This window comes from Taeniopygia guttata, chromosome 3 (genome assembly GCF_048771995.1).
Source record: "Taeniopygia guttata chromosome 3, bTaeGut7.mat, whole genome shotgun sequence".
In the NCBI taxonomy this organism is placed as follows: Eukaryota; Metazoa; Chordata; class Aves; order Passeriformes; family Estrildidae; genus Taeniopygia; species Taeniopygia guttata.
Window position 1 is genome coordinate 47,836,482 of NC_133027.1, and position 14,097 is coordinate 47,850,578.

Genomic DNA, 14,097 nt, shown 5'->3' on the forward strand with positions numbered 1-14,097 from the left:
TACAAAACAACATCCTTTGGATGTTTTTTAAGCCATTTAATGCTTCTCTGCTTCTGGTAGAGTTATTATTTTGCCTTACTCTTTATATGTAGTAGGATTAATGAAGGAAAATTAAAAAAACAACAACTAATAAAGAACATTTTTTCTTTGGATTTAGTTAAGCTTTAGTAAAGCTCTTTTTTTTTTTTTTTTTTGCCTGTTCCAGCCCCAGCCAAAGATTATTTCTGTGGTCAGGTCTGTCTCATGCAAGAAGCTGAACAGGCAATTTCTGCACATTATTGAAATAGGGGTATGAGGCAACTTTGTTCAGATGGGGCGTTCCTTTAATTACCACCTTCAGGATTTTTCTCAGGGAAAACCAAGGAAGCAAAGTGGATTTTTACTGACATAGTTTCAAAAGGGAGACAATGTCATAGAACATAGACTATTCTGAGATGAAGGAACCCTTGATGCTCATCAAGTCCAAGCTAATTTTGCTGCTAATATTGAGGAATCTGCATTCAGGTTTGTTCTGCATTTGTTCTCCCTTTCCAGCCCCATGCTGCTGAGTTCTGGGTTTGGGGTTTCCTTCTTCCCTAGTGGTCTGGAACAGGAGAAACATAATGTCCCTATCTAAGGAGCATGTTGAAACTGGGAATGCTCCTTGGCCTCTGCTTGCATCTCCCACAGCACTGGCAGAGAAAGGCTGTAGCCCAAGTCCCTGCAGGTCCCACTGCACTGAGCCCTGCTCAGTGGCCTGGTGACTATCCAACTCCCTGCTCTCGGGGAGCACCTCTGCAGAGTCTTTGGGCTGCAGGATGGGGCAGGGTCTGGGTGAATGCAGACCCAGTCATGCTGTGGCAAATTGAGCTGTAGGGAGCACAGACCGGACCTTGCCTGACTGACCTTGCTTGGTAGAGTGTGAGGCTCATGTGGTAGTGCCTCAGGCATGTGCAGCCCAGGCTGTGTCTCAGAGAACAGCTTCTTACACCAAAGTGGCTGCTCTGTGCCCAACAGGTGACGAAAACCAATTCGCCAAGGAAAAAAAGCACTGCTCCTGACTGTTGTATTTCTAATTTTTCAGACATTACAGCTGCTACTGAAACGGGAAGAAATAGTTTGCTTCATCTGTGAGCTTGCTCGCTCCTAAGCCTTTCTACATCTGAGCAAAGCCAGGTTCTTCCATTGTCTCTGGAGGATTTTCTCTGTAATCCAGGCAAAGCTGAAGTTTTTCAGCAATATCTCTTCTTCATCCCACGGCCCTTCTCACATGTCTGAAGCTCTTGCAGAAGCCAAGAAAGGATCTGCAGGAATTTGGCCATAGTGATTTTGTTCCTTTGCCAGTTTGAGCCCTGAGAAGTTGAGCAAAATGGAGCTCATCCCACCTTAAGGTTGTGTGAGTAATTCTATAGCAACAGCAAACAAATACAGTAAGAATGAAATTCCCTTTGCTGTGACGTTCTGCTGAAAGCAGGATGGGAAACAACATGAGAAGAATAGCTAGCTCCCCAAAAACCAGCATCAGCCTGTTGGCAACTATTTACTAGCATCTCCCTGTGGTGGGATTCTCATAGATTCCCAGAGCATGAATCTGAGCAGGAGGAAGCTGATAATTTCTTTCAGCTGCATTACTGACATGCCACTAATTGTTTTTAATGTCTGGCTGTGGCTTGTATTTTGTGGTTTTTTTTTTTTTTAAGACACAAAGCACACAACATCTGGAGTTCTTTGACTTGGTCTTGTTTTTCTGTCAGGCTTCAGAGTTTCTTACCCAAAAGTAGCTGGGCATCAGCTGAAGGGGCACTGGAACTGTCACAGAATGCTCCAGCACTTTCCTTTGAACTGCTACTTTGCTAACCATATCCAACTGCTGTAGACTCAGGGGACTGCAGTGTTACACTTTTTTGTGTTTGGTTTCACCCTTCAGGTGACATGGATTGAACTTTCCATCTGTCTTTTTTTTTCCTCTCTCAACCACATAAATCTGATGCCACCTTTCCTGAGAAATCTTCTTTGAAGGATTTTAGAAAGCAACCAGAGAACTGAATAATCTCTTCTAAATAAAAGGGTGAGCTTGAACTTGCTCATTCTTCTCCCTCTTGGTGTCGCAACTCATCCCCATACAGGCCACCAATTGTTGGTGTCGGTGTCTGGCACCAATCGAGGGTGGATGGGAACTGACTGTCACTGTTAGTTTATCTTACTGTAAGACTTTCATACCTTCTCTCTCTGAGTTTCCATGGGCAGTTCCTTGCAACACTGACTTCTTTTCTCTTTCTTTTTACAGGTGGCTGACTTCTTCCTATCTCTAGCACAACCACCTGACCTTTTCTGTCCCAAGCAGCACATACTAACCCTTCCTGTCCCTATCAGAACTGCCTGACCCTTACTGTCACCAGCACCGGTCCCCTGCTCCTCACATCAGCACAGCTAACTAACTCCCCACTCAGGTAGCTAACCCACTCTTTTATAACACCCATCCTTATTGGACACAGCTGTGCCCTATTAAAGGCAAGGCTGTTCCTACTTTTTGGTAATTAGTACAGCTGCAGCTCCTCAGGGGCGAGATTGCCTTCAGCACTATCTCTATTCTCTCACAATCCATCCTCCCACATCTTGGTAAGAATTGGTATGAGTATTTAAAGATATTTTACACCTTCTAAATGAAATGCTGTTTCCTGTGGGTATAAATATGAGCAGCTGCTAATCCTCTTATTTACCCCTGTTTGCTAAGGGCCACAGCCTTTGTCTCCTGCATTGAGGAAGAGATGCTGGCCCCACCTTGAAAAGGGCCAAATGCAAGCTAAATCAAAGAGAAGCAAAGACTCTTTACATACTTGGCAAGTTCTGGCAGGGGGCAGGGGCAGGGCTGGCAGAAGGTGGGCGCTCCCCTGACAACGTCGCCAATGAAGCCATCTGGACACTGCTCACAGTGCTGTCCTGTTGTGTTCCGCTGGCAGTTCTGCAGTGGAAGGAGACAGAATGGTGAAAGTTAAATGGAGATGCTGCCTAATTCAGAAGGAGATCACTTAGCTGAAGACCGGGCCAAGGAGAAGAGTGGCTGATGCCACACCTTGACCTTGCAAGTTATTGACAGATTTGGGCAAATAAGCTGACACAGCTGCAAATAAAAATATTATAAATTATTACAATGACCAGCAGCAAGGGTTGGCAAGGTGCTGTACAGGACAAAACAGACATATGAAGTTTGAAGGTACTCATTATTTTTGGGCTCAGATCCTAGAAGACTTGGCTTTTCTTGCTTCCTGCATGTTTTATAGTGATAGAGAACCCATTGCCCAGAAATTATTCTTTGTACAAGGCTGTCGTTTAGCTAGAGAACTCTACAGCAAGTAGAATGTGATGGGAAAAACGAAAAAAGTAAATTTTTATTTCACGGATCTTTAAATAAATTAGCCATTAGTGATTTTAGAGCTAAAGGTGGTTTTAATTAGTCACATTTGCTGTAAGGAGTAAAATATTTAGTAATGAAAATCCAGAAGGTTATTTTAATTAATAGCCTCTAAAATGAAAGAATACTAGGAGAAAGTTTGAATAGGAGGAAGGGGAGGAGGAAGAAAGAATTGCACTAATCACAGGGCACATGGTGAGAGTTGGAAGGCTAATACAGTTTTAAAATATTTTGCATTTGTCCTTATCCAATTTAAAAATGATGTTAATGTACCACCAGAGAGACAGGAAAATGTGGGCACTGAGCACTTGAAGTACTTGAGCCACCCTGTGTCTGAAGCACTGGCAGAGGCCTTGGGTGTGTTTGGTTGTAGCCTTCGCTGTGGTTGATCAATTCACTTCATCTTGTTTGTCCTCAGCTCTCCAAACAACACATAGGTATTAAGAGAGTAAATCTGCTGCTGGTTTCCAAAGCTCAAATACAAATGAGCGATGACCAGAGCAGGACAGCAAATGCTGCTCCTCAAATCTGCACTTTTGTATCTAAACTGAAGGGAAATGAAAAAGGGCTCCCTTACCCCAGATACCCCATTATCTGAGTGCATTTTTGTAGTTTTTCTCTAGTTAATGCTTATGTAAAAGTTACATAAGCATTAACCAGAGAAAAACTACACTGCTATGTGTATTTAGAGCCATATTTTTACAGTGATAGAAAAGATATCCTTATATTTTATGTTCTATTGTTTTGCATCTACAACTAAACTGCTGGATCCATTAAGCCCAAGAGACCTATCTGAAGGCAGGGAGAACACCCTCCCTGCATGCAGCTCATGGGTGATTGTCAGCATTGGGTGACACTGGTGTGATAGTCTGAGAAAAGTGTTTTGTTTCTCTGTGGATCATTTTGAGTGGATGATCAGTAGCAGCCTGGCTTCTAAAGGCTTCTATATGAGTCTACAGCATGTAATCAGTAATCCTTCAGTACACCAGCAGCTTGTCTGATTGCAGAGTGGCTGGGTTGTATTTGCCTGTGTAAGAAAATGTCTTAGGTCATCCTACTACTCCTCTCTGGCACTCTCACTGAGTGCCAACAATCACCGTGAGCATTTTTACCTGGCTCTTACTGTAACTATTAGTGCACACATGAAAAGAACATGAAATGGTGCTATGAGTGTGTGTGGTGAGTGTTCAGTGTTACTTTGAAATGATTGTCAACACTGAGCTCCTAGACCCATTTGATTGGAATTAAAGCAGGAACTACTGTTCTGAGAACACACAGCATTTCATGTGTTGTAATTCTTCTCAGTACATATATTTGTGCAGAAATAATAATGAAAAGTTTGTTGATTCTCTTCAGGCAATAGAACTCGGAGAAGTTCCCCAGCACAAGACAAGCATGTTTGTGTAAATTAATATAACTGAGAAACAGAGGCACGAATCTGCCCCAACTTAATTTAGGAACCTGAATTTGCAAGAAAAGAGTTCCTTCTGACAGTCTTCAAAGGCACCAGCTTCATTAAATCTGCCATTTATGCAGTTTTATGGAAATTACTTCATCTGAGGGATAATAAAGTGCAATTTAGGTAGTCTGGACCTTCTCCATAGGAAATAGGCAGCAAACTGGTTTTCTGTGTATCCTCTAATGTTGAATAAAGACAGGATCTGCCACAGAGTGGTGCAGAGTACCTGTTAGATACCTAATGCTTGATGGCGTGGAGACACTCCAGGGGCAATCAAAAGTTAATACTCAGCCCTGCCTCTCGTAATTTAGTACAATAACAATCCCCCCCACCTCTCCAAAACTACAAATAAAATCCCCCAAAATAACAGGGTCTTAATTATTGCCTGTGAAATCTGGAAGGGTCCTCCAACTTTGACAATTTTACTACTTTGGAGAGGTGTGGTAGATAGGGACAGGCGGAGCGGAAGATCACCGGGATGTCACGGAAAGATAGACCCCTCCCCCCCTCTCTCTTCCCCACTTATCCATTAACCCCAGGAGTCCCAGAAGAATGTAGCCACACCTGTTCTGGTAAATTTCCACTACCCACTATCCCTGAGACCCCCAACCCCCCTCTGACGTAGCAAAGACCCCTAAAAACTATTTAAACCCACGAGATAGGATAATAAACGCTTTTCAACCGTCTGCCATATTGGTATCTGCGTGTGTTGATTAGCCCGAGTGGCTTGGGCGAGACCAGGCCGCCGTGCTGCCACCTGAACCAGGTCCCTGGTTGTCTTTCATAAAGGCAACAGAGAGGAAAACCGTTATTGTTGCAATGTATTCAGAATTGTCTGTTTGCTGACATTTTTTCTCCCTTATTACTTATCCTTCTGAGAGACAGTTTTTAAACAACTGTTAATGCAGTAGATTCCACAATGATAAATAACTTATATAAGCAGGTGGCTTACGTGGCTGTGCAGTCTGTATTTGGAGGTAGATTTAGACTTCTCCTGTCACATCTGAGGTTACAGAACTGCATAGCATTGCCCATCCCAGCACACGAGAATTTGTTGCTATCCCAAAATAATAGTAATAAAAACCAGAGTGCATCATAATGACTTGAAAGCCAAGAGTTGTACATGTTTTATCATTTCCATCTATGAGGTTTAGGGTTTCAAGCGTTCTCTCTCCAGCCATTGTGGGTGATATACAGTATTATTTTTCAGAATTTCATATGGAAGAAGGAGATGAGGGACTTAAAGTAAACATAAAGTATTTTGCAATTTTGCACTAAAGACACCTGTTTAAATAAAAAAAAAAAACCAAAAAAAAAAAAACCCACAAAAAACCCCCCCAGAAAAACCAAAAAACCAAAACCAAGAATAGCTACAAAACGAATTTCCTGATGTGGTTTGGGTCAAACTACCCCCTGTATGTCAAAGTTTTGATTTATAGACCTGAGCTGATGCCTTGCCAAACATACCTGGCACACTACTTTATCAACCCATCACTTGGTGTAGCTAACTGTGACAAATGTGGCTGAGCAGGTGGGAGAGCAGCAGCAGCCCCTCCTTGCAGTCCTGGCCTGATTTCCTTCATGGAACTGGCTGTGCAGGAGCGGAAACAAAATGCTTACACATTGGGGATCACTGTTGCATGTTTTCAACAGCAAGCTGGGTAGGACAGCAAATACTAAGTTTAAACATAGCTAAGAGGGAGTGAAATACCTGGGCAAATGTGTTGACTAACAATAATGTTTTTGACAATCTCTGCATTCTAATACTGCATTCTGGTTAGATTTTCAAACATATGTCAACAAGGCTGTATAGATATCTGCAGCCCATCTTCACAGAAAGAAGCAGTGAGCTTCTTTCTTTTAAGCAGCAAGGCTCTTTGTGAAGGCAGAGGTACCTAACAAGCTGGGGAGTTTTGCTAGCTCCCTACTGCTTTTTGCTTGATGGATGGTTGTAGATCCACTGGCAGTTCTCCAGACCAGCCTTGGCAACCATGTGGAACATATTATCCTCTTGGGCAGAACTGCCAGATCTGTTCCAACCTTTCCACTTAGCTGTAAACCCAAATGCTTAAACACAAATCACTTACACGACAATATGCTCTATTGTAAAAAATTCCATAAAAGGCTGGAAAGGATACCGGTGGATTTATCCTCTCCACTGTTAGGATCATTTGGCCTTTCTTGTTACAAAATGGTCACATTTATTTATTTATTTATTTATTTATTTATTCCCTTGTGAGTATTTGGAGGCCTTATATAAAGACCAATCAAATATATGGAAGTGAAATGATAAAAAAACACTTAGCAATTTCTAGGGAGACAACAAGAAATTTACCTTCACCCTCTGCTATAATACTTTTTTCAGACTTCTTTTGTTCTGTGTTTTCTTGCATCAAGGAAGATCTAATCTCTATTAACAGTAGGCACTTAAAGTAAGACACTGATAACTCAGTCTAACAAAAATTTTGCCTGCATAAACAGCTTGGTATTTTTAAAGAACTTCCAACCTTTCAATCCATTTTGCTGTGTTCTTTTGGAGTCATTGCCACAATATATTGCAGACACCTCATGCAACTTGTTTCCCTAGACTGTGCAATCAGATTTTTAAGTATGGTAAAGCCCTGTGAATTGTACTACTTGCACAATCCTATGCAAGTGTGACAGTTCATTGCTTTAGAAAAGCTGTTGCACCTCCATATGCCACTCTTTTCAGATGTGACCATCACAGCCCCTCTGATAATCAGTAATTTAAAGACCACTCCCATGTCTGAATTTTGAAATGTTGAGCCCTCTGTGGAGGTGCTCTAAAGAAATAGGTCAGCTGTAGGTTGCTGGTGGGGTGTGGTCTGGGGGATGGTACAGGAGGTAAAATATTCCCTTCATATTCTTCCTGTCTTACTAGCAGCAAAACATGCTGGACTTCATGCCGGGGAAATGCACATCCCTGCGTCTGCAGATGGCCACTTGAATCTTTTGCAGTTTCACCCAATTAACATCACATAGATGCATGTTTCCAAAATCAAAACCTAGACCCTGAAAAGCAGCTTAATTTTCTTCTTGTAGCCAGGATTGAGAAAATTATGTTAAAAATCCGAAGTCCAAGATCAGCACAATGAATTGATGTTTCTTCCCCTACTGGTCTTACATGCATCACCAGATAGTGTCTTTAAAATGAAGCATTATTTCACATTTCTCTTTTAATATATCATTAGTAGAGCTTATGCTGTGTTGGCTATTCTTCTTCTAACACTTGGGTGATTTTCTATCCTGACAAAATGGACTGTGTGTCTCTTCAGTTTTAGTCACAGGATCATGTGACTGATATCCGTACTGGTTTTATGTGGACATCTATGCAAGAAAGGTTCTGTCTGCAATAATTTTTCTGTCTTGTTACCTAAGGAGATTGTTGGTTCATTGACTGTGTCATTCAATAAGCTTTTAATGACTTGTGGATTTGATTTGCACTCTATGAATAAGCTGAGAGAAGTTTTGAAACAGAACCTCAAGATATATATGTCAGCAGAAATTAAAGATATGAGCACTCTACCTTAAGGCATCATTAAAAAGGGTTTAATGTTATTTGATTTTGAATTCAGGGCACAGGCCAATGAAAATTTCATTAATTTGTATTCTGTGGGAACTACATTTGCCAAATTGATTTGAGGGATTTGCATAATATGATGGCCTCAGAGCATCATATAGGGCCCAACCCTTTCTTTTCATCCTTTTTGAAGCAGAGTACTTTTTCCTTTTTATACTGTCTTGTCTATTTATTCAGGTCTTACAGCTTAGTTATTACTAGACTATAAAAAAATATCTACCAACCAAACACAGTGTTATTATTATTTTCATGTTATTATAGCTTCCAGCATTTTTAGCAGAGTTAATTTTAAAAAGTGATGTCATTTTTAATGTTTAAATCATTCCATTATGTTGATAAACATGCAGATATAGAAGACTTTGATTTTGGGGAAAATCAATTCTAAAGATCTGCTGCTAAAGATGTTTTGTATCTATGGCTCAACGTTAAGGTAAGAGATGGTAATGGTGGAGAATCCATAAGTGATAAAACTTTGGAATGCTGTTGCAGCTTGGAAGCATGGAGATAGCAAGTTCATAATCATGGAAATAAAGGATGACAACAATAACAATGTGGGATAAACTTTATTTTTAACAACTCATTAAAAACTAACTGAGTGCAGAAAATCTTGTCTAGCTATTAGGTGTGATGATTTCCACTGCAAGACTTATTGGAGTAGATGGCCAAAAAATTTGAGAATAGGGAGAATGGTGAGCTCTCCATACCACATGGTCCTAGCACTTCGCAGGAACTCCCAGATACAGAGATATCGACTCATTTCTGCCCCAGCAGGCTTTGCCAGATGACCTTCTCCAGCTCTTAGGGAAGGCTGCTTTGTCCACTGATTCTAATACAAGTCACATTACCAACCATCAAGTCACCATTTCCTAAATAGAATGAATTCATTCAGCTAACGTGCTTATTCTGTAATTCAAGTTATATATTTCTTTCTCTAAGCTTTACTTCTCCCAAGATTTCTCAGTCATGTTTTGCTGTTAACCAATTTCATTAGTCTTCCAAACTTCTCTGGAAATTTCTGAATCTTCAGGAAGGTCCTGTTACTGCAGTCCCCGTGGGCATCTCTGGTTCTAGTTTATGCTATTAAACCTTTAAATCTCCTTTTAATTCTGCACTTTTCCTCTGCCTTTCACTTTTATTTCACTTAAGCCTTTTCACTGTTCCTTTTATTCAGAAGTAAATGACCCGAGCTTAATAGCTTTTAAAATCCTTCCAATAAGCTATCAAAGAGCAATTTGAACTCAAACAGTAAGCTAGGGTTTAGCTTTTAGTTTTATTCCTTATTACCTAGCTGGTTCCAAGACAAGAAACACCAATCAGGAATGTACATTTACTTTCAGATAATTTCTTCCTGATACTGAAAATTATCTGGTTTTGTTTTTTTTTGTTTGTCTTGAACCCTTGACTTTAGCCATATTTTTGTAGAAAACAGGAAACAAGTCTTCTGTTGTGTTTGTAACCTGAGGGAGAATATAATAACTTCCTAATTCATATATTCTACTCCAGAAGCTCTCTGGTGACCACAGTCATCAGAAGTAGACCTGTGACAAGCTCTCTATCTTGTTCCCAAATTTTCCATCAGAAGTTTCCCCTTGGCATCACTGTCACTTGACACTAAAGGGACAATGATCCTATGAGCCAAAACCCTTGTGCATGGGAAAGAGAATAGATGGGAATGCCTGGCGGTCTAAAACCCCTTTTGAAATTTAGTATTAAAAATGAAGCCAATATGTGTTCTGCAGAAACCAGCCAATTCTAAGCACATTACAATGGCCAAACCATAGTAATTTTTCCTGTGCTGAACAGCTGCACAGTCTTCTTCCCACAGAAATAAAAATGGTAGGAAATATGACATGGAACTTGACTTGATGTTTTTGAATAACTGAAAACTTGAAAACTTGATAGTGTTTGCAACAAAGAAAAGTATGTGAGTCCATTTTATGAAGAGATAAAGTGAGGGCAAAGGTTTATGACTTGTCAAAAGTAACACATGGCAGAGCAAGGGGTTCTGGGCTCTTACAAGCTGGACTCTTTACAAGCCTGCAAAGAATATACTAGTTCCTAGCTCTTGCTATGTGGTTTAAACCATCATTTTTTTTAGTGTATTAGTGCCCTAATTGCCCGTTAGTAGTTGGGATTAGTTTTACTGGGCTGATTTTTCCTCTGGAGCTACAAATGTTTGACTACTCTTACTAACACACAGTTTTCTGTATGAGGTGATTCTGAGTCAGATTGAACATATGGGAAATTGTAACAGTACCTTGGAACTCAACACACTCTTCCCCTGGTGTATTGTTTCAACCTTCTCATGTTGTTCCTTCACAGCGGGAGACTGCCATGCAGCTGAATTGCTATGGATAACACATGTATATACACTCACAGGGGTCACTCACCATTGTAAATTGTTTATATTATACACAGCACTGTATTCATAAAGGGGAGAAAGAAATGTGTTTGAATTTATACTTTTTTCCTCTAGAGGTATACAAAACTCTTTCCATATTTCTGTGGACTAAAAATTTTCCACATGCTAACTGTCACAAATACTGCATGAAGGAAGTGTTTTGAATCTGCAGAGACAATTTAGGTGAGAATTAATTTTGGCCAGGATAATTCATGGCCTTGGCCCTACTTATGTTCCTTCTTCAGCAAAAAGCTCCTGTGGTACAAACACTGCTTTTGCATTATATTCAAACTGAGCATTGGTATTAAAAGTCAGACAATCAGAGAACAGAGGAAGTCCTTACCACACAGATTCCAGATCCATCAAGGCATCTGTTTGCATTACCATTGCAGTTGCAAGGAGAGCATTTTCCTGAGCTGGTACGATAAAATCCTTCTTGGCATCCCTGCAATGAGAAAAAAAAGTGTTTCCTATGCATATGTAGCTGGAGAGTTAGGTTTGGTGTGAGGAGAGGAAAGCAAGGCTACAGCCATCAGGTCTCCCCAGAGCCCACTGCACAACCCCACCATAACAGACCACACACACGCTGCTGAACTTGAGTCTGTGTTTTCACTCTCTGTCCTGGTGCTTGGTTTTTTGCCTTAGAGTGTTAAAGCTGTCAGCATTCCTGCCTGCATCCTGTCCCTGACAAGCTATGGGTGTAGAGCTGGCAGATTCTTACTGCATGTTGTACTAGAGGATGAGCTAACCAGAAACCATAATCCTTATTTGGTAAAGAAGGTGTGTATTTATAGGAAAGGAATAGCTTTTACTGAAAAGGAAAAGAAAAAAAGAAAAGAGAAAAGAGAAGAAAAGAAAAGAAAAGAAAAGAAAAGAAAAGAAAAGAAAAGAAAAGAGAAAATTTGCTTTACATCAAAGCTTTGATGAGATTTGGATGAATAACCTATGGGAAACAGAAACATACCTACAAAGATCAATGCCCTTTTGAATAAATGTGTTGTATATAATTTAGTAATTTTGAAAACTTACCAAAGCTTACCAAAATGAAAGAAAAATTGTAAATATCTGTATGACCTTCTCTTGAATAATAATTCAAGCAATAATATAAGGAATCAGAAACACAAAGCTATTAAGGTGCCCTTCAGAGACTGAAAAAAAAGAAAATTAAAGAGGATAGTTTTTTGTTTCGTTTTGTATAAATTCTTGTTCTTCACTGAGGAACTTTTCTCTCATTATGCAAAGCTGGTGAGATGTACACAGGCTGACCTCAGGAGCAAACTCTGTTAGCTCACATACCCTGTGTGACCCTGCTCACCCTGTCCAGTCTCCCTGTGTCACATGTATTGTGCTAGATTAATGAATTTTTGGATCCTAAATAATTCAGTCTTGTCTAAGTCTTGCAATATTGTTGCAGAGCTGATATGAAGACATTGGCATGTCATTAGCACTCCAAAAATTATTTGCCACACCAGTGATTTGCCAGTGAAACAGTGATGTTTCTGCTATCACTTACAAACAGCATCCCTGAGGTGACTGTCAGAGTTCAAGGTATGCCAGACTTTCCTGAAGTATTTTTTGTGGCTCTCTGTACAGAACTTATTGTATTCTGTGACTCTTGAGGTTACCTACCCTTGAAAAGAATGGGAAAAGTGTAAAGTTCATGTAACTCAGAAGCATGTGTCTTCTTGAATTTTTATGAGCTGAGAAGCTTCTTATTGTTTTGCACTGATCAAATGAGGGTTAACTTTCCTTTGTATCTTCCTATTCCTTATTTTCCTGGGTGAAATCAAGGAGGAGTTATAGCTTATCGCCCATAGCTTCTCACGCCCAGGTAAGCTATGGCAGAACAGCAGGTAAGCAGTACTAAATGCAGACCCACACAGTGATATCTCCCCTACCCACAGAATCTGGCCTCTGAGCAGTAGTGCCAAGTGTCCCTGCTGGTGGCCGGGGCTAGCCAGCCCTGGCACCACGCTATGGCGCTATGGCCGTGTCACTCCTGGGACCTGCACTCACACGCCTGCATCGGGCTGTAGTTACAGCTGTGGAGCTCTGGGTAGCAAGAGCCAGCAATGCTGAGTCTCGTCTGTGTGTTAACTTCCATTCCCAAGTGTGGCTAGGCTCAGAGAACTGCTTGCTTAGAAAACAACATCTTAGGAGATGACTAACAACAGGCTTTAAAAATGCGGTTTAGAAATGAATCATTAGTCCAATCTTATCCCAGAGAGCTCTGAGAAGTGGAGATGAACATAAATGGAAAACTCAGTTGCCTTTACCATTCTTGTGCACAGAATTTTATCTAGTTTGTTTTGGAAACACTTTCTTTGATAATAGCTCCTAGGAGGCAAAGTCTTCAGACCACAGACTCTTTGGAACAGCAGAAATACAGTCTATTTCTATTGCTTGTTTCTTTCAGTTGTTTAGTCTTTACACAGTGGTAGAACTGGCTCCCGCCAGACTGAGGATTGCAGCTCAGTGATTACACCACACACTGTGGAAGGGAGACAGTTTGTTTCTAAATTGAAAACAGATTCTTGTCCCAATGTCTGCCTTTGCAATATTTCTTTCCACCCATACAGATCTAAAGCTTGTTATATTCTCTGATGAACAGAGCTGGTGGGTGGTCCTAGCTGTGTTCCTCTAGTGTCTGCCCAAAAGCTTTCTTGGTTTTGCAGGTCTAAGCAGAACAATATTTTACTTATGACAGCGAATACAGACAATGAAAATGTAGGAATGCTTGTAAAGGTGTCTATGAAATTCCTTTAGTCAGCCATAATGATAATCTCATTTATACTTCAACTGATGGTATGCCTGCACTGCAGCCATGAGAGAGCTTCCATCTCATCCTCATGCAAATTAGTGCAGGTCAGTGCTACATCATTGATTTTAGCATTAAGGGCAAGGGCTGCACAGACTTTGCTAAGGTCCACTGGGAACCTGTTTACCTCCCATTATTAGCAGACACACTTCTGAGTTCTTTAAGATATCTTCCTTAAGTCTGGGTCCCTATGTTTTTATTGTCAGAGCCTGTCTTCAAAATGAGATGTGAGGAAGTCATCTGGGTATTTTTTTCACAGCCTTTCCCCACCATGTTATTCAATTAATCACTAAAAACTTGGAAGGTGCTGATGCTCACTGTTTTAAAACAGTACTTTAAACCATGGGCTTCATCAGTGTAAACCAGAAATGAGATATTGACAATCAATGGTATGAGGAACAAGGGAAAATGGGATCCAGATTTCCTT

General features: G+C 40.5%; 1 protein-coding gene across 1 annotated transcript in view; it reads right to left on the minus strand.

The window, feature by feature from the left end:
* The window catches only part of LAMA4 (laminin subunit alpha 4), a 96,238-nt gene that overhangs the window by 62,746 nt on the left and 19,395 nt on the right, over positions 1 to 14,097 (minus strand). Inside the window, exons 2-3 of the mRNA XM_012572738.5 lie at positions 11,196 to 11,297; positions 2,817 to 2,941 (exon numbers count right to left, since the gene is read on the minus strand). Of these exons, the coding sequence (XP_012428192.4) occupies positions 2,817 to 2,941; positions 11,196 to 11,297 (227 nt within the window). The remainder of the gene's footprint in view (positions 1 to 2,816; positions 2,942 to 11,195; positions 11,298 to 14,097) is intronic.